Raw genomic sequence first — 24,008 nt, forward strand, 5'->3', positions numbered from 1 at the left:
AATCTACATACAAAACCCTAAAATCTAATTTTAATTGCAAAACATGGACATTTATTTATCTCGGAAGCTCTACCGCCTGCCTCCATTGTGGAGCCAACAATATTAATATTCATCAGCACTCAGGTCGCTCTTATTTTCTCCGTCCCTCTGAAGCGGCGCTGCCTGCTTCAGGGGCGTGGGCACGCCAGCAAAACAGGGAGAGTGACGCAAAAAGCGAGAGCCTATTATATTTTGCTTCCTGGAAGCAAAAAGGGGGGAAGAGGGGCTAAAATCCTGGCCAGGTTGGAGTTGATGTTAACTGGGGGTGAAAAAATAAAAGATATACAGGTGGAATATTAGGCTACTGAGGATCAAATGGACTTGTATGGGAAGGTAAGGTTGTTAAATGCATGTAACTAGAAACTAAGAATGTGGAAAACTATTAGACAGGGCTTTTTTTTTTTTTTTTTTTTTATACCATAAGAGGGTGTGTCTCAGATAAACTGAAATCTGAAGCAGCGTTTCATCCAGCTGTTCACAGCTTTGAGGCGCTCCACGCAGGGGCTGCTGCCTCCATGCGCTTTACAAACTGTGTAAAAAAAAAACTAAAAAAAAACTACAAGACCAGTGTTCTTTGTTCCCGTGACGTAGCCGATACCCATGACACGCGCTTCCTTTCGCTCAGCCAAGCCAGCATCATCATCATCATCATCATCACCACCACCATCATCATCAGCAGCAGTAGCAGCAGCAGCCTCCAGATCGGAAGCGGAGGGGACAGCTCCCAGGTGCTGAAACTGGTTCGGAGACAGAGAGAGAGGGGGAGAAAAATACCATAAAATCAGCGTCTGCGGTATAGATTCAGAGAAATAAACCTCTATCCTGCTTATCAGGGGCAAATACAGGTCGAAACGAGGCCTTCGAAACAGGTTTGTCCACACAATGTCCTTTTAGTTTCACATATGTGGAAGAATTTTTGTGAAACGGTAGAATGACATCCTCCTGCTCAGAACAGCCAGTCTATGTAGTTATCTGGCATGCGGCTTCTTTGCTCAGCAGCGCTTGATTATTATTATTATTTTTATTTATTTATTTATTTTTTTATTTTTTTGCATAACCGGCTTATTATGGCGTGAAAACGGTGTCCTTGCAAACACAGACACACGCGCACACACGGAGGCGAATAGAAAGCGAGTGCAGGACTGGCATGATGGAGGTCCGGCATCTTTTATTCAGCGCAAAAGCTGCAGGGAGAGATGGTCGCACATGTTTAGGGACGGAAGCTGCCCGGTCCAAACATTCACCTTGGAGGGAGCGATGACCGCTCTCCTGTCATCTCCCCAGTGCAACGTGCATCCTCTGAGGTGGCTGACTGCTGACTGCTGGCATGGAAAAGCTTATGTCAGAGTGTGAGCTTTCAGTACTCTGTGTACAATTGTAAACAAGTAGATTCAAAGCGACATATTCAATTTAAATGGGTTAGATTTTAATCATTTTTCATGAGTTTAAAGGCAAAGTCCATTTTTTTTCAGGTGAAGTTATAATCAGAAGTAGTTGTCTTATCTTGGTTGAGAAAATCTGAGAAATAAAAGTATCAGCGGAATTTTATTTTTATTTTTTTCAGGAGAGACCATTGTTAAGTGTGTTGCTGTTTTCTCTGCTGAACAACTTCTCTGTCATTTCGCTTATGTTGCCACAGATTAGAAATTAATCATATTTAACAGCTAAAATCATTTACTCAGCTGCCTGCTAGCTTCTAAAATCTGCTCCAGGTAAATCCTGCTTCAATTTTTGCTCATCAGGTTTGTCCTCCAGGGTACAAAATAGGATTTAGTTCATCATTGTTTGAAAACCTGAAATGTGTCGTTTATTGGAAGAAGCTTTCTCATGATTAATTTACTCAGCTTGCTAGCAGATTTCAGCATTAGCACTACTGCTAAACTAACTAAAGTTGGATGCAAAAATTTCAAAATCTGTTTTACTGAGGTGGCATTTTTAACCTTCTCCTAGCACATTGTAGCTAAGATTAATTAGCAATGGGTACCTCAGAGTTAAGACTTAGTTTGAATTTGACTTAGATGCAAAATAGAAATTCAAAGTTACTGAAAAACAAAATCTTTCACAATAAAAAATATTGATATTTGTCCAGATAAAGAATATAACATTTTAATTCACTCCGTTTTGAAGAAGCTTATGTCCTTGAGTAAAATTTACATCATTTTAATATCCAATTTCCAGTACTCTGAAAAATTAATTATATTATGAGCCAAATGTTGCCCTTTTAGTATTAATATAAATAAAGACTACTGGTTTATTTATAGAGATTTTCTGGAACTCAGCTTGTTATCTAATACTCATTAAACCAACAGCTTGCTGTGCTGGTCATGCTGGTTTTCCTGACGCAGCCTTCTGTCATCTCTTATCTGTATCCTGTAAAACAAGCTTACTGTACTCTGCAACCAATATGTAGATTTTACAGTCGCCCCCTCACCTTTCCTGCAAGTGCATACAAACTGGTTATTGTTGCTTTAATGACTTGCCAGCAAATTATTTTAAAAAAAAATGTGTTCACATGTACAGTGTATGAAGTTTTCATGATTGCTTTTGTTTTGGCAGATGGCTGCCACTCAGGATGTCAAGGGGAAAGGAGAAGGAGGAGACCAAAATTTCGACTACATGTTCAAGCTGCTCATCATCGGCAACAGCAGCGTAGGGAAGACGTCCTTCCTGTTCCGCTATGCTGATGACGCCTTCACGTCGGCCTTCGTCAGCACAGTGGGCATCGACTTCAAAGTTAAGACCGTTTACAAGAATGACAAGAGGATCAAACTGCAGATCTGGGTATGAAATATTCATGAACACTGACATTAAACTTTCAGAAGCCACAAAATGTCTTGTGGCTGATTTCTGCCTGGCCTGCAGTAGCTGACCACAAAGCCAAGTTCTGGATGTGTTCACATCTCTTTTTCAATAGACACACATTTTATTTTATCCAAGCAAATTCCTGTTTCAATTTTACTATGTAATAATTCCATTTGGGATTGTTTATTAGATGTAATTTTATAAAGATCTGTGTTGAAGGTGGCTAAAAAAGGTGTAGACACCTCTTAAACAAGCAAGTTTTTCTTTTGATTTTCAAGACTTTTAATCTCCATATGTTTGCTGTGCAGTTCAACTGATCAAATCAAAGTAAAGCAATCCTTTGTTGAGACACCTTAGATTGTATTTCAGCTTTTAATATTCTGGATTTCCTACTTACATGTCAAAAATGCATCTGACTAAGCATATATTTAAAAATAAATTGCTTATATTAATCTTTTGGGATGGCAGAACTTCCACAGAAGTTGTGGCGGATCAAAACAAGCTCTTGCACAAATATATTACACCAGAGAAGTGCACAGAAACATCAGTAGATTCATACATACATATTATGGCATGGTGAAGATTGTCATCATTAATAGGACAAAATTATGCAACAAGAGAGCCAGTTAGAAAGCTGGATTTTTTTCAAATCTGATGGAAAGAAAATAATAAATTGGTCGTGGAGGCTGAAAGGGGCTACTAGATATGATTTTGGATTTTGTTAAAGGGGATGCAGTTATAAACAGTCATTTCCGACCCAAAGCCTTCAGGTGTCAGATAGAGGGCTGAGGATGAAGTGGGATTTAAATTCCAGCATCACAGGGAGCCCTCCTTATATTCAAAAAAACAAAAGCATGGTGTCACTGGAAGGATACCCGAACTGGGTGTTCATCAGAATAAATCTGCAGACAGGAATTATCCTTACAGCTGAATTTATTCAGACTATGTGTGTAAGGTACAGTGAGAACATATTGCCAAGGCAATATATGGGATCCTGACAGGATCCTACTAAAAAAACCTAACAGTAAAAACTATTCTTTGGCAAAGTATCAATTTTAGGTTGTGCACATGATGCAACCAGGCCTTTGCATCTGTTTTGTTTGAGATTTTTTGCTTCAACAGGGTTAATCAGCTGAATCGTAGAGGAGACACACTCCTTCCAAAGCGGAAACATTTTTTCAATAATTTATCTCAGTCTCATTTTTAATCTGGTATTTTTAGATTCAGTGTAATTTGTATCCCGGTGGCCTCCAAGGTCTCTTGGAGAGCTTAGATTTTGTTTGGTTGCTCTTGCAATGTGATTCCTATCACAGAAAGGTTGTTGTTCTATATCAAGAGTCCATTTGATCCATGTTTGTCCCATTCTCTGTCCGCATATTTCATAGATGCCTGATACATCAATGAGAAATAAGAAAAGTACATCTGGACAGTGCGAGTCAGCGTTTTGGTTTGTAGGGCAAATAGAGATTACTTACATACAGAGAAAAATCTCAGCCTTGCAGCTTTTGACAACAGGATTTGCATTTTGCATGTTTTTTTTAATGAATAATCTACTAATTGATAAACATAGGACTAAGATAAGAAACTATAATGCCCGGATAAAAACGTTGTAGTAAAAGCTCAAATAAGTGTCATGATCCCTAGTGTTCTATAAATTCATGCATACAGCTGACATAGAGCATGATGCATTTCCTTAAAGTGTATTCAACAAACGGCTTTGTTGTGCTTTCTAACACTGATCCAAGTGTGTAGACAGATGGAAATCTCAGCATTACTGACAGCAGACTAGTAAGTGCTAACGTGGCACATTGCAGGGAGGAACGCAGAAGCGACACCTCGCTCGGAACGTGTGGGAAACTGAAGAATTGGAATGTGTTTAATTAGGAGTTTATCTGAGGTGCAAAAGCAGATTTTCTCTTTTTACCTCACAGACTGTAAACGTAAAAAAAAAAAAAAAATCCGAAAGATTTCCTGTCTCTCTCTTTTCCTTTTTCCATGTGGAGGCTTTGCCCGTTTTGGGGAGCAGTAGGCACCCTCTGCAGCAATTATCCATCCTCAGAAAGTGAACAATTTTGTTTGAACAGGAAGATGAAAGCTAATCGGGATAATGTGTTTTCATCAGCAGCAAAGACAAGCATATCCTGGGAGAAAAAAGGATTGCCCTTGCATCCAGATAATTGGCCTGTCTCTTTTAATTGGCCTAAAAAGAGCTGAGACATAAAGTAAAGGGACCTTTTAAGGTGATGTGTATTGGCTAAAGTCTTTGCACTTGTCACACGTCATAATACATTTGGACTTCTCGCTGCAAATGTGTGAGACTGTGCTGAATGAGACCGACTGATGGCACGATTCACAAAAAAATGGACACATGCAGAACAAGAAGGCTTTTGCACACAGCATGTTTCTGCTTGCTGCCTTGTGGAAGTCAGCCACTTTGATTGATTTCTGCTGAGCACCAGACGACAAGCAAGGCTTTTTAAAGTGCTCAAATTCCACGGACTTAAGCAGATTTTATTTTTTTTCTGTTCCACTCTATTTTTTTAACTACGTCCAGTGAAAGAAAAACACTTAAAGCTATTGGGCCATTTTTAAGTTTCCAACAAAAATCTCAAAGATGCAAATTTCAGACAGGAACACAAACTGGGGTAAAATGTGCAGATGACTAAAGCATGACCTGGTTTATGCGCAATGACCAACTCAAAGTAATTAATAATCGTAAAGTGGAACGAAAAGGTTATATCGTTTTCAACATTTTTTGTGTGACATTCAGTTTTTACTTAGTACCCCTAACTCAATACATTGTTGAAGTTGAATTACATCTACAAGTCATTTAAAATGTGAGTTTTTACTTTTCAATGATTTTCTGATCCCCCTCCCCCGAACTTCTTTTAGAACCAATTCCCCCTCTTAGCAATTATTTTTGTATGTCCAAATACATTCACGTTTGTGATAATGACTCGACTTAAAGAGAAAAAGTTATCTTTCAAGTCACTGTTTGTTGTACAGAACATTAGTGAACATTACAGGCTGGTGCTGGTTTCGGTCTCTGCATAATCTGACAGAGAGTCCCAGCTGCAGCGAGGGACCTGGAAACAGAGCTGACCGGCTGTGAGCAGCGTCTCTGCAGAGTGAAGGTCAGATGTGTCCTCTGGCTATAACAGGCCCGCTGTTGTGATGGTGTGCAGGCGAACAGAACGCCAGATTACCATGGCAAACACAATCCAGAGCTCCCTGTTTGCCGTCTGTTCGTCAAGAGCCAAGTGGAGCAGCCAGTATTCCTCTGCCATGATTCACAGACAGCATGCAAACACACTTGTTGTGGGTGTAAGAACAAAGCTGTAAACATACAGTATCAGCATGAGGAACAGGAGGGATTTCTCATTATGTAACCCATAAAACAACAAAACTACTGTACAAATTTGGTAATCGGCTCCCAACTGTAAATACACTTTTTGCATTTCCATTTGCCTCCTGAACATCTTTTGACTGTGATACATGGATCACCGTGTGCACACAAACACTCTCTTAAATTGAAATGGTCTTATTTCTATATTTGGAACTTTTTTTGATGACATGCGTGTGATGATCTTTGCCTCACCGAACACCGCTGACTGACTATTGTGGAAAGAACTAAATCAATTTCATCAGCTAAAACAGAGGTGTTGCTCCTGGCACCCTATCGCTGCAAAGCCGGTTCAGCTACTAGTACAATGATTAGTTCCGAATGACGAGCACAAAAGAAGAGGAAACTTTGAAAATTGCAGCCATGACACCAAGCAGATGAGGTTTTTGTGTGTATTAATAGCAGTGCATTAATAATGTAAACGCCGGCTCATGAACACTGCGGTCCGGAGTGTGCAGCTTCAGCTGTGCAGGGTCGGGTCAGTGACACCAAATCATGATGTCTGTGTGCAGGACACTGCAGGCCAGGAGCGCTACAGGACCATCACTACAGCTTACTACCGTGGTGCCATGGGCTTCATCCTCATGTACGACATCACCAACGAAGAGTCCTTTGGCGCTGTGCAGGACTGGTGAGTTTGTCTTGTTTTATTAATTTATACTCACTCTCTAAACACAGTACACTGAATATTGACATTTCGTCAATTTTTTTTAAAGTTATTATCCAATGTGGATCAAGCTATGGCCATCGGTGCAGTGATGTTTGAAAAACGCTCTCCCATTTTATCTGCTTCTGAATACTTTGTGTGAAATCTGACAGGCTTCCTCTGCAGCTTGCGTGTTCACCTTTCATGGAAACCTTTGAAGTTCAAATCTGGGGTCCATTCATGAGTCACATTTGCAGGCTGAACCGTAACTCTGAGCCAAACGTCTGCTCTGTTGACGCATTCGTGTCTAGAACTGGGATAGTAGCATTCAACTAGTCACAGAAATTAGGTTTCTGGGTTAGTGTTGTTACTTTGAAAAAACAACAGGAAGCCAGGATGCCAGAGACAGAATGTGTTTTAATGTTTACTAATCAGATGTCAAATTGTGAGGTGTTTCTGACAAGCCAGAGGCTTTGCCAGCTCCGAATTGGCATTTTGTTAGAGGAAATTATGTAATTCTGTGCATTCTGCATTAAGTAAGATTACACTATATTTTGATGACTTTCATAATGTGCCATAAAATCCTGAGCCACCCCTCATTTGTAAATGTAGCTTTTAAGGACTCAAAAGTCATCCTAACCTCTTAGAGATGTTTGGACTACTATACAAAACTGTTTCAAAGTTTTAACTTGTCCTGGAGTTTTCTATGAAACATTTATCTATGCCTTCAAAATGTAGAACTTTAAACTCTTTATTATTACGCTGTTCCTCACACAAAATCTGTTATTTCTTTAGATAAAGCTGTGAGAAATACAAGTTTGTCAAACACAAAATGGTGTTCTGATATAGATGTGATCTCCAAAGACTGGCTTGAAAATCAGTACAGAGTCAAAGACAAACTCAACAATTATTAATCTCAAATGTCCCGTCAGATACATTGCCTATGAAAACTATGAATAAATTACAAATGTTTTACTTTCAGATATCATGTGATTGACCAACAGAAAGTATTGTTCAGTGGAGGATGAAAGGTCATGTGGTTTTCACATGATAATCTGTAAATTACAGACACTTTTGCCCTTTCTGTATTAAAACATACCTTATGAGTGCATGGGAAATGTCTGTAAGCATTCATTTCCATGTCTTATGCCAGCCTGTCTATTGCTTTATGTATGCAGTCTGATTGAGACAACACTTTGAACTAAACCATTTCATTGTTGCTCCAGTTGTTTGTTTATGGCTGTTATCCTGCTTCTGCCCCAGTCTCATATCTTTTTCAGTTTTTCCCCCCCAAGTATTTCCCTGAAATATTTCAATATTTCTGATTGAAATATGTTAGAGCTGATATTTCAATCAGCTATTTCCTGTCCTACTGAAGAGAAGCATCACCATAGCATGATGCTGCCCACACTATGTGTCTGTCACCACATGGTTGCTGTGATCTGGTCCTCAGTGTTAGTTTTCCTGAAAACATAACTTTTTCATGCAGACCAAAATGGCTGATTTTGGTCTCATTTGACCAGAGCACCTCAGTCCATCCTTATCGCTCTTCCACTTGGACTAAATTGGTAATTTGTGGCTTGCATTAATGGTTGCTATGTCAACACATTTTCCACCACACTGTTTTAAATATTAATGCAGTTCCTCCAGAATTACTATGGGTTTCTTGGCTGTTCTCTCTAATTAAAGTTGCTGGAGTCTATTCCCTAATTCAGGACATTATAACATGACAAAATATGATATTTTTTCCTCTACTTCTCAGATCTACAACATAAAATATACTGTCATGCTTAGTTATAAGGACTAGACGGAGAATTAGAGAAAGAAAAAATAAACAGCCATGAACTATGAAATATCTTCCGAAAGACCATCACACTAGATTCAATGCCTCACCTCACTTTCTCACTTTTAGATTAGTCAATTTTACAGCTACTTAAGAGTACACATGTTCACATGAAAGCTGTGGTATTTTTTCAAAATAAATCAAATCTTGGCAGTCTTATTATCTGTATTTCATGTTTGACCCTAATATAAGCAGCCAGATTTTAATCAAATCCCTGTGAACCAGGCAGGCTTTCTGTTGGTCCACTTGCGATTGCTTCAGGACCCTCTGACTCTTTGAAGGTTTGCTGCAGTCTGAGCGCCGACTGTGATGGCTGTCCGATGAAAGGGAGCCGTGCTTACAACAGGCCTGGGTTACCTGAGAGCTTACTTAGCAGAAAGAGGACAGTGGAGTAAAATACATAAATGGAGCGCTCCTCTTTTGTCTTTGCCGCCAGCTTTAATTCTACTTTCTCTTGTTCCTTGTGACAAGGTTGAAGGGGGGGAAAGGAGGTTACCATGGCGATGGCTCCATCCTAAACTGTCTCTCAGTTAGTCTTTTGACAAGCTCATTTCATGCCTGAGTCAGAGACAACCCAGAGAAATACTGTAACACTGAATCTAAATGTTTGATTGAAAAGAAATTAATAAACAGTCATTTCAGATTTTGCTTTCTACTTGTGAACCAGCAGTGAGAGGACAAGCTCTATCATCTTGATGCCATCTCTCTTTGTTACTCTTTCATTTTGTCTCCGGCTTCTCTCACTCCTGTTTTCTGCTCATGGTGTGTTTGCTGCCCTACTTTCAGTAAGAGTGCAAACCCTGCAGCAACATGTTCCTTAAATTCCTGCTTATTTTCCAGAGTTCAGAGAGGTTAGAGTAGAGCAGATCTTTAATAATAACTGTTAACTGAGGCATTTTTTAAATATAAAAACAACTATTAAAACAACAGTAATTAAAATTTTGTTCCACGCAGAAAAATCATTTTAAAATGAATGGTGTTAATACTTCAGCATGAGCAAGTTTTGAGTGTTAATATTAAAATCTTCACATTCGATATAAAGTGCTCCTTTTAACAATAATTAGAGTCTAAAATATCTTTTTGACAAACTAATTTTCTTTTTTTTTGATACTAACGTCATTTTACACATTTATAGTTAATCCAATACACATAAGGGAGTATTTTTTCACATAAATTCTGGACATGAATGAGGATGGTTACCATTATTATTAGACTGAGTATGATGATGATGGTGATGATGATGGTGTTGATGATTGGCACCAGGATGGTAAGGAGGATTAAATAATATTATGATGATGCAGAGGGAGCATAATGTAAAATGATGAGAATTATGCCATTTGATAAAAATGAGGATGTTAATTATATGAATGATGATTAGAGTTGGTGATTATGGTGAATTCCATTTGCACATTGTTTGTTAATACCTTATCCTAAAAAGTGTGTAATGCGCACCAAGTAAATAATGACCTATATTTGAACAAGACGTGACAGCATATTTTTCCTTCACATATTTGAAATTGACCCACTTTTCTGATAATGCCGTCAGTGACTCACAAAACGGGATGAGCCAAAGAACATGAACGCAGTCGCTGTTCACGACCGCTCCAAATGGCAGACAAACATTACATCAGATGCCTTCTTCCTCCATCTTTCCATTTTTGAAGAGTCGTGTCAAACAAACATAGGCAAAACAACACAGATCTGTCTGTTGCTCTTGCAGCAGACCCCATGAAGATGATTGGTCTCTCCGTGTGTTTGCTTCTGATTCTGTGCAGGTCGACCCAGATAAAAACCTACTCTTGGGATAATGCTCAGGTAGTGCTAGCTGGAAATAAGTGCGATATGGAGGAAGAGAGAGTGGTCTCGGTGGATAGTGGCCGCCTGCTGGCTGAACAATTGGGTAGGTTGTACAACAACATCCCCAGCAACAGGTATTTTAAATTATTAAGCAATACAATGAAAGAGTTGCATACAAACTGTACGCACCACCCTGCAGAAGTCTACGTCCGTCTTGAACTTTCTCACATTCTGCCGTGTTACAATAACAAACCTTACTGTACATTATTAGATATCCATTGGACAAACCTACAGAAACGTACAATTTATACTTTAAGATGCTGAGAGAAAGATGATCAGTGGTTTTCAGCTTCCAATAAAAGTCTGTAAAGTGCAGATAACTCTTTGTTTTCTTTCCTGTAGGTTTTGAGTTCTTTGAGACGAGCGCAAAAGACAACATCAACGTCAAGCAGACCTTTGAACGTCTCGTCGACCTAATTTGTGACAAGATGTCTGAGAGCTTGGACACTGATCCGGCTGTCACCACGGGAGCCCCCACCGCCAAACTGACAGACAGCGCTCCGCCCCTCCAGCAGCCTGGATGCAACTGTTAGTGGACGGCAGTGGAAAGCTGTCAGGGCAGGAGAGTGCAGGAAGTCCTCGCTCTGCCAGAATCGCCCTCACCGGACTGCAGTTCAAAGCCTGTTTAGTAGTAAAAATTGCAAAGGCTGCTGCTTTATCTCCCAAACGTTATCACCTTATATAATAAGCAAGTACAGTCATTACAAATGTAAAAACATATAACACCACAGGTTATCTAGACTATAGGGAATCAGCGTCCTTCAGCTAGTTAGTTTGATAATAAACCAATCCTGTCTGGCAGGACTTGAAATAGTTCAACACTTAAACTTACAGAGGTTGTCCTTCAGACCTTTAATATCTTTATGAATACCTATACAAGAAATAGAATCAGTGAGTGCTTTAATATGTCTATGAAGTTTTCTGTATGGTGTAAGTCGTCCTTTTTTTCTGGGTAATTTTGACTCCTAGAGCGGCCAAATCTAGGATTTAGCGCACTAGGCGATGTAGCGGCTTTCCTTTTGTGTAACGACTGTAATAATAAGCCTCTGGCTGTGACTGTGCAGTAAGTGAGCGTGGATTTGCATGAGTGTGTCATGTCATGTTGCCATCGATTAATCAACTACCTTTTGGGGAAAAAAAGTGGCCTTTCAGTATCTCCAACTCGGCCTCTGTAAGTCCCTCTGTAAGTCCTGCTTCCTGTTGGAATGAATTGAGTCTGTGTAACTGATGGGAGTACAGTTTCACCCTGTATGTAGATGTGTGAATTCTTCAGTAAGTATCTGAAAAGCAACTCCATCATTATCTTCAGCCTTTAAATGTTTGATGCAAAGAGCATGCTGCCAAAAGGTCAAACATGTGTGCTGTTTTATCTGAAGATAGGCCTTACCCAAAGCTCCTCGCCCTCAACTCCATTACATCGAAGCACAGTAAAGCATTCTGATAAAAAGCAGATGATGCGTCCTGGCATGGAATAAACAGCCATAATTTCTTATTCAGCATGACTTGTGCTGTAAAATTGAACCCCTTCTTTAAAAAGAGGAAAGCAAGATGTATGTTGCTTAAAAAAGAAACTTCGTAAATAAACACCACCTTTGTCTTTAATAAATCTGTGCCGTTTAAAAGTCGTAAGTAGTCCAAAAATTCAAAGTTTCGAGTTCATCTCATAAATTCATAAAAAAGTGCCAAAAACATCACGGTTCAACCAACCTCTTAACTGTCACGCTCAAAATACTTACATATAAGTCAGTGAGTCTGTGAGGAGGCTGGTGTCCTCATGACAGTTAAGGGGTTTTAACATTGTTGGTTGCTTGTTGCATAGAGAAACAAAACTACAAAAATGTAAAAAAAAAAAAAAAAAAAAAAAAAAAATGCATGAAGTCAGTCCTGACGTATCGGTGTAGAATTATACTCTGAGTCTGAGACACTGTAAATATCACTCTGTCTTACACATTTAGGAGCATTGTCATGGCACTCGCTGTGAAATGCAATGGGCCAACAAGTGCAATATTTTATGGATGAAACCCTGTAAATAGTTTCCTTCTGTCATCTTGTCCAACAGCTCCATCTGCAGTTTTTGCGAGAGAAAATAGGAAGGCGTAGTTTTGAACATGCTGTGCGCTTTCTGAAAGGGGTGGGAGCTTCACTGACAACCTGCAGTCACTGAACGTTTGGTGTAATGTGTATGGTGGACATAAAAGACTTCAGACCCTGTTTAAAACGTCTGATTTTTGATCTGTGAGAAGATGAGATCAAGATAAATCCTTTCGGTGCGTTCCACCAGTTTCAGCTGAAAACAAACACCCCCAAAGCATTGTGCTGCCACCACCATGCCCTACTGTGGGTATCTTACTTTGGTGATGTACATTGATATTTTGTGCCAAACAGAAAGTTCAACCAAAAGATCACAACACATTTTCCAACATATTTTTGGGGACTTTTTTTTTCTTTCTTTTTTTTTTTTTTTACTAAATTTATATTGACTGGGATGATTAAAAAAATGCTTTATGTCCTGCCACCCTATCCCATGTCTCTGTATTGCTACATGCAGAGAAGACAGTTCTTTAGCTTTTTCTTTACACTTCATATAGTCCTCTTAATATGGTTTTAAAGGTTAGAGGTCACATTACAGGGGTAAACATTCTGAAATTATCTATCTTGAATTCATTCTTTTACATCACAAAAACCTCCCACTTTAACAGGGGTGTAGACCTTTTATATTTACTTTTAGTGTGTGGATGCGTGCGCGTGCGTGTGTGTATGTATATGTCTGTCTGCCATATTGAAGAGACGAATTAGAGTTCTACAGTGTATTGTTTGTGTATACCTTTTTGTACAATTGTATTTGCGTACTGTATGCTGTTCCTGCTAACTGTTGGGTGTTGACTGAACTCCTGTTACGTTAAAATGCAGTGTTGTTGTGCAAATAGTCAGGGAGATAACCTAGTCCATGCCATATGCTGTACTGTTAACACAAGAAAAAGGGATACACTTAAACTTGCACACAAAGTGTGTTTGTTAACATATGTGTACATGTCTTATAATATAACATGTTGGAATAAATTATAGTAGATCCCTAGAAAGGATTCATTTCATAGAGAAAAACAGCCAATCAGATAAATAAAATCTCATTTTAGAAACCTTTACATATAACTGAATATATTTCTTGGAGTGCAAGCAAAAATGAAATTGTATGTTTTTGAGATTATAGGAAATAAATTCAGATTCTATGACGGGGTCTCTGTTTTATCTGTCTTCACTGATTGTGATGAAGTAGGATAGGGGGCGCTGGAGGCTGGCGAACAGTGTGCAGGCCTCTGTCTCAGCAGCTTTATTCAGTTGATGCAGTGGAAGTGGCCTTTTTGCAAGACAAAGTGCGCCTCCTAGTGTTAAAATGAGATCTCTACAATCTCTTATATTTGCTCTATCTGTCAGACGTTTTCATCAGCCAAAATTATAACACAAGCTCAAATACACGCATACGCATACACTGATATATGAAAAAAAATCACTTTTTGTAACCTTCAGCTAGCTTCTGGCATCTTCTACTTATAACTGGTTATTCTCTAAGTTGGAAGAGCTCATTAAAATTGGTTGATTTCCTGGTAACCTAATCCTCTGATCTTTAAGGAAAGGGCTGTGGGGAAGTAATTTAGGAAGCTTAATGTATTATCTATTATCCATTCTAAAACATGTTCATGTCTTTATGACAAAACTATTGGAACAGGCCATCTAAAGATTTTCCCACCAGACTCAAAGTGTTTCTCCTCAGGTGACACCAAAGTGGTTAAGGTGCTCAGAAACAACCAGGTTCAATCCAATCAAAAGCAACAAGATACTGATACACTCCTCTCACAGTTCACAATAAAGCATATTTTCTATGCTTTACATCAAAGAAATAGGCCCCTGCTCCAGATACCTACTCTTTCAAGTTGGACTAAAGTATGCAGCCGTCAACACAAACAATCGTTTGAGTTATCAGACTGGGACTCAAACCTGTGACGGCAACGTAGAGGACTATGGCCGTCATACATGGGCGATGCTTCAGCACCCGCCTTCAAAAGATTTTTCATGTTCACCAGCAACAAAGATTTTGGTCAAAATAATAATAAAGTCTGGGAAAATTAAGCTTCCAAACCAAAAATAAAAAGTACAGACTACCAAGCCTGATGGGGGTGGCATTGCTCTAACATTTCTGACCAGAGTGATCAAGTATCCAGTCAGAAGCATGGCGGAATCTTGTTGCTGGCTACAAAAAAAAGCTCCTAAAAAAAGTGCATTTTGGCTGGAGCATTTTGGCTTGGCACTTTTTGTCACTGTTGCAAAAGGTTTGCACACCACTGCCCTCTGTTTTTTTTTCTTTATTAATCCACTCTTATCTGCCACTTAAATACTAAAAACTACGATAGGATTTCTTGTTCATGAAATGAATAATAACTAAAAACTCACAGTATGATTTCACTTCATAAAAGCATCAGCAGACACTGTGAGAGTTTAGTTCAACCAGATAAAGGTGAGGGCGCATGCTTTGGTGCATAAATCCAGAAAATGTCCCTCATATACTGTCGGATTTAAGCTCTCCAACTCTACGAAAGAACCTCCAGCACATCTGTTTTATTAATGCCAATGTTTGTTATGGTCATAAACAGAAAATGAGTCCGCCAAAATGGACAATCAGAACTCAGTGACAATAAAAATCTGGCTGCTGCATCTAGTTCTTACTTTATCAAATGTAATCATAACCTGCAGACCCTTTAGGGTTAAAGGTTTGTTATGCATCTCTTGTATTCATATAATAAATCTAATTCTTATAAAGTGTAAACTTGAAGAAAACATGTTTAAAGTTACAAAAAGAAGTCCAACTAAACTTACATATTTATACATAAGACATCTCTTGAATTGATACAGAAATTTGCTCCTGTGTCTCAGACGGCCTCAAATAAAATAAAAAATATTTGAAACAACAACAAGGAACCAGTGAGTAGGCAGAATCAACCCATGCTTTTATTTATTCCATTGCATATAAAAACTTTTTTCATTCTTTTTTTGTTTGTTTTGTAGATAAAGTCGTATGATCTACAGTGCTATCCAATAGACTGCGATTAACAAGGAATCCATTAAAATAACAATTTAATTGTCCTGTGAAACGTCCAGACAAGTTGGCATTCTAAAGACATAACCCAAAAAAATAATTGTCCTGAAGACCATTTCTTGTTTTCTGAAATTACAGTTTGTGTTTTCCTTGCACACCTTAAAAAAATAGAACACATAATGAGAAAAGAACCCACTATTTCCATTGGTCCAGGGCTGTTTAAAATCTACAGTATGTGTGTCAAAATAAGAGTCCTGCTTTCAGGACAATGATGCAGTCCCCCCCTTCCCCCCACCCATTTTCTCCAGTACAGAAATATAGCAGACCCCTCTTCTGTCCAGGCAGAAACATGTCAGTGGTTCTGGATATTGCAGGTCACGTGAGTGGAAGTGTGAGCCGAGCATGGATGAGCAACACATCGTCAAGTGTTTCAGCCAGAATTAATGCAGCGGTGGCTGAACGTGCAGATGTGTCCCAAACCCTCTGTGCTTTGGATGGCCGTAGTCGAGCACCAACTACACACTGCTGTAACGCCCCATTCAGTGTTTGGTAAAAATTTAAGCTGTGATTCAATCAGAAATCTGACGGTACGCAGCGTCACTCGACAGCTTGAGTCTCGTCTTTTGAGCGTAGAGGCAGAGCGTAGGTACAGTGTGAGCCGTTCAGACCAGGTCTACAGCAAAATACGAGTCTTTGACATCCAGCTACAGGCCACAATCACTCATGCAGTGAATGTATGGCTTGTGGTTAACCTGAATGCCTCAACAAAACCTCTGCCCCTAATGGTGACTAATGAAAAAAAGTCTTCAGGCCAACCAAAGCCAAGCGATTCACCAAATGCAGCAAAGGAGAACCAGAGAATAAAAAAATTTAAAAGGCTAAAAAGTGTATGATGTGTTAAATTTTAAGGCACAGCCCATGGGCCAAGGAACAGCTTCTTTTAAAAAAAAACAATTTGGCTTTCCCCTCTCACTCTTTCTCTCTCTCTCTCTCCTTTCTGAGCTAGTTCTCAAGTGAGCAACAAGTCGATGGAGCTTTTTCTTTTCTTTTTTTTTTCTTTTTACACCGAAGCTCGTGTTAATAAACATTCTCTCAACAAGAGGTACATAATACAGCCACACCATCACCAAAAGGGATGATAAGAATCAACCATTTACAGCAAACTGCATTATGATAGTAATAACATTAATAATTATATATTATATACAGCACAATAAATATATGTTTGTAAACAGCAATAAACCAGAAATTCTTATTACAGGTAAGGACATTGGGTAAGGATGAAAAGAATAAAATAAAATAAAATATTGGCACAAAATAAAAGTTAAATATTTTTTTTCTTAAATGGCATATCAGTAAAACAAGACCCTCTTTGAGAAAGCAGTGTGCAGTATTTTATTTTATTTTTTTTACCTTTTATTTTTTCTTATATTAGTTAATATTTTCCAAAATATTTTTTGTACAAGGGGAAACAAAAAAAAGTGAATTTAGGTGTAATAACTGGCAAGCTTGTGTTATCTATGCTACAGTGAAATACCGACTGTACCACCTTTGTATTTTAAAAAACAACTGTAACAAATAGAAAAATATATAGCAATAAATAACAGCTTCGAGTTAGAATGACAAAAAAGGAGTTTGAAACGTAAAAGAGGAGACAATGACGTTAAGCCTGCATTCAACAAGGAGTCAGTGGTTGAATGGGTTAAAAATATTTAAAGAGATGGTATGCAAATGTATTAGTGCATTAGAATACAAGGGAATCTCAATAAATTAGAATATCATTAAGAAAATTATTTAAAAATAATAATAATAAATAATTTAGATTTATTAAACAATAGATGAAATCAAATTTTCAGTTAATTTAGCTGAATATGCTTTACAGTTAATTCAAACCCAAGCTTCTCAAAAATGTATCCGTATGACTTGTGCAGTTTTTCCTTTCACTCAATTTTCTATCAATATTCTCCCTGGCTCTCTGTGGCGAGCCAGCTTATTTAAAACCGACCATTTGTGGCATAGAGTCCTTGTGGATCTCAGCGGATGTCTGCTTCCCCCCAATAGTGTAAAAAAAATAACATAACATTTCTCTATTAATGCTCCTATTTTTATTCATCTATTTAATATGCTGATTTTTCAATAGACTAAGTTAGGATTTTCCTAATGTAATCAACGAAAGTAACATAAACACATTAAGCTTGTTACTGTCTCACATTTTGAAGTGAATTGCTGAAATAAATGAACTTTTCAGTGATGCACTAATTTACTGAGATGTACCTGTATCAATGTAGAGAATAGTCTGATCTGATATGCTGTGCAGCTGATTGTCTTGTTGAAAGCAAAGACAGTAAACTAGAGTTAATGGCAGGAATCGGATGAGAAATGAATTGTTGAAGGCTAAGCAGCAGGTGCTGATCTATAAACCAAGCCAAACAGCTAAGAAAATAAAACTAATTTCTCTTTACTTTGTTATAAAATCACCCCAGTCATTTTCAACACCATTACTATTTCTAAAGATTTGGAGCACTAGTCAAACCTCTAAAAAAGGTGCTTTTTGTAATAACTACAAAGCATTGCATTGTCTCAGGATGTGTTCAAAAGAACTATAGGCAACAATAAAAACATTTAAGGGCTTACTCCAGGTTATGAACGACTCCCATGAGAAGCAAAGCACAAGACCTCAGGTTTCTGCTTCCTTCCCAGAGGAGATTTTCTCTAAAAATAAGAGTTACTAAAAAGAAAATACATATTTTAAGACAGAACTAATTGAATACAAGTATAGTGGTATAGGAGTATAAATGCTGTTGGAGCTCTTTTGAACAGCCTCCAAACGCATCTGACTCATGTCTCCCTCTACGTTTCAACAAGGTTCCTCGACTTCTCTGACAGCAAAATTAAACTCTAGAAATAGAAAATATCTCAATCTTACATACAAAACAAACAAACGAAAAAAAAAAAAAAACTAGAGGTTTAGGGCAGCATCATGGTGGTTCAGATTTTAGTTTTTGTCAATCAGGTTATGGAGGAAGACTTCCACATCGCAAATGTGGCTTAACAAGCTCCCAAATGTTCTGCAGCGACCTGTCGGGTTTTGAGCAAAAACATTCTTTCTAATTTATTGTGGGAGGGGGAGAACATGATCAGAGAGATATATAAAAATAAAAGAGAGACTCTCGCCAATAACTGACCCTTTGGAGTTATTGGCACTTCATAAAACATAAAGACACAGGTGAACTTTCAGGTGAGGCTGAGATGGAAGCAAGAAAAAAGAAAAGCAAAAAAAAAAAGAAAGAAAGAAAAACAGAAACAGATGTATGAACAGCACTGAGGAGACCGTCCGCATCTACAACTAAAGACTGTAAGGAGGAGGTGGAAGTAAAGACACACCACTTCAGTACGAATGGGAATGAAAGGGAGTTCTTCCTGAGTGCAAAAAAACTTGAAGTAGTACCAATGGGCGTGTCTAAATAAAGGAGACGAGAGGAGTAACCCAGGGTGAGGAGCAGTGCACGCTTTGGAAACACAGACGTATAAAAAACAGATTTCACAAAACTCAAAAAATATTCTATAAATAATAATCTGTCATTACTAAGAGGAGCAGTTAATCAAAGGCTGTCCATAACTGCTATGTGTCGGGAGATTTCCCCTCCTTTTCGTCCTCTGCCACCTCTTCATCTGCAGCACAAGGCTCTGAGCAGGGGGTCTCCCCCTCCTCTTCTGCATTCCCCTCCTCATCGTCATCATCATCGTCCTCCCCCACCTGTTCGTCCAAAGGTATCTCTGTTGATTCGGAGTCCTGCGTACAGAGTGTTTTAGAGTCAGTACAGCTGTTTTCCTCCTCTTCTTCCTCCTCCTCCTCCTCCTCTTCCTCTGGCTGGCTGCCGCTGTCCTTTTCAGTGTCGGACTCCCCGTCCTCCTCCAAGGTCAGCTCAAACTGGAACTTGTCTGCTCCTGGGGGTCGAGTGCCGTCCTCTGGCTCGTCTAAAGCTGGAGATGGACTTTGGGGGATAGTGCTTTGGTACCACTCTCTATTGTCCTCCAATGTGTCCAAGATGTCTTGTGCGTCCGGATGGACAAGGTCGGCCCACGTCTCCCACAGGGGGTGGACGATATAGTCTATGAACCCAACCTGCAATAGAAATGAGGCTCAGTCAGTGTTGAAGTGCTATGCGTGTAGGGCACATCTTTTTCTGCCATCCTGGAGTCCTCACCTGGCTCTTTTCTACGGAGGCGTTGTGTTTGTCACACATGGGGCTGATCTCCATTCCCCTCTCCCGTTCTCTGTCCCCTTGGCTGAAGAACTCCTCCATGATGCGGTCCGTCCACTGTCGGTACAGCTGAAGAGGCTTGGTGGGGTTGCTTAGGTCAGCGCAGTGGACCATGTTCTGGAGAACCTGAACTCAGACAAAATCCGTCAGTTTTCCCCTGATAGGCTCTGACTGGTGATCACCAGGTCAAACACATTCATTAAATAGATGAGGACTATTTTTCATAATGCATTGTGTGGATTAAATCTTAATCACAGCCCTGATCCTACATGTGATTCACAAAGTAAGACTGGGGTCCTGGTTAAGGCATTTTGCTAACTGAATGAAGTGGAGTTTTTTCCCCCAAACAATTTAGATGTTTTACAGCCTTCAGAGTGACATTTATAAAGAGGTAGAGGATGTACTGGGTGTTGCATCCTGTGATCTGCTCTGCATCTAAAAATCAAAAATGCCCACATTTACAATGCAGGAGAGCTTTTCCTCTAACAGTTTCATATGCAGGCAATTAGCAGAACTGAAATAAAACATGAGCAGAAGCATCAACGAGTCATACCGCAACGAAACAAAGAGTGAACATGCAGGCTTAAATTACAGCATAAGCAAGACAGAAGTTAATTGAAGGCTGTAGCTGTTTGTTTTGAGTTAGGTATTGGTTTAGAAGCAAGGGATGAAGTTGTCAGAGCATCATTTTAACCCATGACGGGTATCGAGATTTCAGGGCTGTCATGAAGAAGACCTGATTTTGGATAGGAAATAGAAGTCTGAATATCACTGGTGAGTGAATAACGGAAGACAAAATCACAACACTAACCTAAAGCAAGCAATATCGTTATTTTATTGTTTTTAAAGGCATCAAGTTTTCAAGCATTTATATTGCTTGATTCAATAGACTTGAACATACTATAAGACCGATCCTATTAGAAATATTAATAATAATAATAAAAAATAAAAAAACACCTCGATTATTATTGTTTTATTTTACTTTTTTTTTTTTTTCGGGACCTTGAAGCTCACCTGTATCCTATCGGAGTAGTTGTCCAGCAACAACACACCAGAGCTGGTCACTTTCTTTGTTTCCACCATCGTCTTCAGGTCAGCCAGCAGATTCATGTGTTTGGACATGTCTGTTGCTAGCACCTAGGAACCCCCAGAAAAAACAAAAACAAAAAAAAAACCACACACACAAAAAACAGAACAGACTCAGCTCAGTGTTTTTCTTTTTGTTGTTGTTTTTTTGGCAACAAAACAACAACTTCTTTTGTGATCACTGAACTTACGATGTCAATGACCATCTTTCGCAGTGATTGTCGCTGTTTTTTGGTCAAGTTTTGGAAGATGTCACAGTTCTCCTCTTGCAGTAGCTTGAAACCAACTGCTAAGTGGTGGTTCTCCAACACTGATGAGTCATTGTACATCAAGGCTAGCTCTGAATCTGCAGGGAGGACAGAATCAATGATTCTAGGCGTTAACGTTTAAGTAGAAAAATATGTCTTATGCTCTGTGAAACGAGCACCATCGTGTTTTATGCAGACAGCTTTCCTTTACCAGCTTCAGTTGCTCTGACTGTTGGAGTGCGATAATGTGAAAGAGGATCAGAGAGAAGAAAGGGGATCCTTATCTGATGCTCTTTTGGTTGACAGTAGATCGGTCGGGTGACTCCTAACTAGGATGACTCATACCGTCTTTACTGCAGGGTTTCCCTATTTGGGCTTTCAGGGAAACACTACACAGTTTGTGTGTGTTTGTGCAAGGCGTATGAGACCGGACTATGTCTGTTCTGCACTGATTAGTAACAGTCTTATGCAACATTTGCAACGGCCTGCAGGATGGTCGTTTAAAGCGATGCCGCCCAGTGGATATAAACTCTGTGTTTTTGGCATAAATCGCCAAATTAAAGCGGCGTCCCCTGGAGCCATGATGAGGGTGAGTCAGTTAAAGAGGCATAGCCAGGGTTGAGATTGTTGCTCAAGGACACATTTAGTAACACAACACCATTAGCCCGCTGTGTCGGGTTTGAAGCTCAGCTTACCCTTTCTCAACATTTTGTTGCACTGAGTCAAGCTTTTACTTTTCTGGGTTTAGAGACATTCTTTATGTGATTTAAAACAGTCTCTACTGGAAGACATCAGAAATATTGAACTTATGCTTCTGCTTTTTATTTGCAAAAAGAAAATTAAAGGTGAAGTATAATTTTCACTTTTCCAATTCAGAATTATGCCCAATTTTGGGTTGATCTGTCATATAAAATCATAATATAACATGTTAAGTTTTCTATTCTTTGCTTCACAAAATGTAAAAAATAAATAAATAAATAAAAATAAAAGTTCAGGCAGCATGAATACCTTTTACAAGATACTGTATGGCTTATTTTAAATTATTAGAAAATCCTATTTGAATTTCTATATTTGTTAACCTGATCTGTTTGCTGGCAGAAGCTCATATTTACACTTACTGGTGTTGATGAGGAACTGGTTTGAGACTCCGGGATGGTCCACATCATGAATTGCACTGGCAAAGATGGCAGCGAGGATCTCAAGGTCTGTGAACACAGCCTGAGGAGAAAAAAACGGAGCATGGGCAGGGTGAAGGAGAGAACATTGATTAGACTTCGAGTGGGGGAGTGGGGTTTGATTGAAGCCGACTGTAAAAAGCATGCGATGCGTGTTTATGAGCAGACGTCTGAGAATGTCTCTGCATGCGAGTTTTACCTCAAGGGCAGGGGTGGATAGCAGCACGTGAGTTGACTGGGTGACGTCAGCAGCATGGATGTTGTTATGGTAGGCCACATCGGCATGATAATGGTCTTCTAAGGTCATCAGGTATGTTATAAAGGTGTCGAGTGGAATTTTGAACGTTTTTAACAAGTCTCTCTCCTGAAAGATCAAGAAACAGAAAGCATTTAAAAAAAAAAAAAAAAAGGGAATAAGGTTGAATATGAGATTCCCCAGACTTCTCGTATTCTCAGGTAAATATAGGTATATTTACCTGAAATATTGTGTACATCATGACTGTCAGTGGCCGATTCCCAGAGAATTCTGAGATTTTAAAAAGATTAAGGCCCCATTTGTTCACATGTTCCAGCTCCTACAGAAGGATTTAGAGACACAATCAGAACGTGTGTGACATGCCGGGGCTGTTTCCATCGGTTCCTGTGAACATGCAAACACACCTTTGCCAGCTCATCCTCAGTCTCCGTCTTGACGCCGAAGCGAGGGATGTTTGAGTTTGTGAGGCTGGAAGAGTGTTGCAGTTTTTTCACTCCACTGATCTGAGACATGGGCTTGTTCTTCTTCTCCTTCTCTTTCTGTGTCTGCGGGGACGGCATCTCCACCTCATGTTGTTTGTCTGCGCCGTAACAAGTGATTGTGAGAACAACTATTAAGGTTTTTTTTTTTTTTTTTGATCTAAGTAATTCCTGAGTCATCACTCACCGAGAAACGTGCTGGAGATGAATTCAGACACTTGGTTCCCAGATCGGCTCATCTCTGATAGGTGAGTCAGCTCCCGATTCAACATCCTCTTAAACTGAAACGAGGACACACACGCAAACATGATGGCTTTGACAGCGTATAATACAGAAAAAAAAAGCATCAAAAGTAATTGCTTTTCCAGCTGCTCACAAAATCTGAGTTCAGGTGCATCTCAATTAACAAGACCAAAAAAAAAGTGTATTTATTTCATCGATTTCGTTTGAAACATTGAAACCGTACTATATACACAAAAGTTAATTTTAAAGATTGTAACTTACACCTCATTTTCTTAGAAAAACAGAATTTTACATAAATCCAACAAAAATGATTTTGACTGATTTTCATTGCTGCTCTGGTAATTTTTTCTACTGTTAATGTTTTTCTTCCACTAAATTCTCCATTAAATTAGATTGATACAGAGCTGCCTTAACTGACCGCTTCTTTACCAATGAATTTTTGTGTTTTAACCTCCTTGGGCAGGGTGTCCATTGACTGGCTGCTGAACTGCCATAAAGTGCAGCATAACATTAACATGTGTGATAAAATCACTTTCCATTGGTATGATGTCATTTTCTAATTTTCCAAGAAAATGAG

The 24,008-nt window shown here is 39.0% G+C and overlaps 2 protein-coding genes across 9 annotated transcripts in view; one reads left to right on the top strand and one right to left on the bottom strand.

Annotated features, from left to right (window-relative positions):
• Positions 1–271: 271 nt before the first annotated feature.
• On the top strand, positions 272–13,820 carry rab3c (RAB3C, member RAS oncogene family). Of its 3 annotated transcripts, none has more exons than XM_015029202.1 (5): positions 272–372; positions 2,596–2,820; positions 6,757–6,875; positions 10,509–10,633; positions 10,933–13,820. In XM_015029202.1, exons 1-5 carry the CDS (start codon positions 355–357, stop codon positions 11,121–11,123), a joined length of 678 nt encoding a protein of 225 aa, XP_014884688.1. In that variant the 5' UTR covers positions 272–354; the 3' UTR covers positions 11,124–13,820. The 3 variants fall into 3 exon arrangements, with proteins under 3 accessions (XP_014884688.1, XP_014884687.1, XP_014884689.1); XM_015029201.1 differs by lacking the exon at positions 272–372 and adding an exon at positions 540–767; XM_015029203.1 differs by lacking the exon at positions 272–372 and adding an exon at positions 683–908.
• A 1,820-nt stretch (positions 13,821–15,640) lies between these two features.
• Positions 15,641–24,008, bottom strand: part of pde4d (phosphodiesterase 4D, cAMP-specific) — a 158,162-nt gene continuing 149,794 nt past the window's right edge. For all 6 annotated transcript variants that reach the window (XM_015029196.1, XM_015029194.1, XM_015029195.1 and 3 more), the window contains 9 exons: positions 23,376–23,469; positions 23,114–23,289; positions 22,930–23,028; positions 22,653–22,817; positions 22,397–22,496; positions 21,222–21,376; positions 20,959–21,081; positions 19,888–20,070; positions 15,641–19,805 (listed from right to left, as the gene is read on the bottom strand). In XM_015029196.1, coding sequence (XP_014884682.1) covers positions 19,302–19,805; positions 19,888–20,070; positions 20,959–21,081; positions 21,222–21,376; positions 22,397–22,496; positions 22,653–22,817; positions 22,930–23,028; positions 23,114–23,289; positions 23,376–23,469 — 1,599 coding nt within the window. In that variant the 3' untranslated portion in view covers positions 15,641–19,301. The remainder of the gene's footprint in view (positions 19,806–19,887; positions 20,071–20,958; positions 21,082–21,221; positions 21,377–22,396; positions 22,497–22,652; positions 22,818–22,929; positions 23,029–23,113; positions 23,290–23,375; positions 23,470–24,008) is intronic.

Source organism: Poecilia latipinna, unplaced genomic scaffold (assembly GCF_001443285.1).
Source record: "Poecilia latipinna isolate Pla-1442-1.1 unplaced genomic scaffold, P_latipinna-1.0 Scaffold146, whole genome shotgun sequence".
NCBI lineage: Eukaryota > Metazoa > Chordata > Actinopteri > Cyprinodontiformes > Poeciliidae > Poecilia > Poecilia latipinna.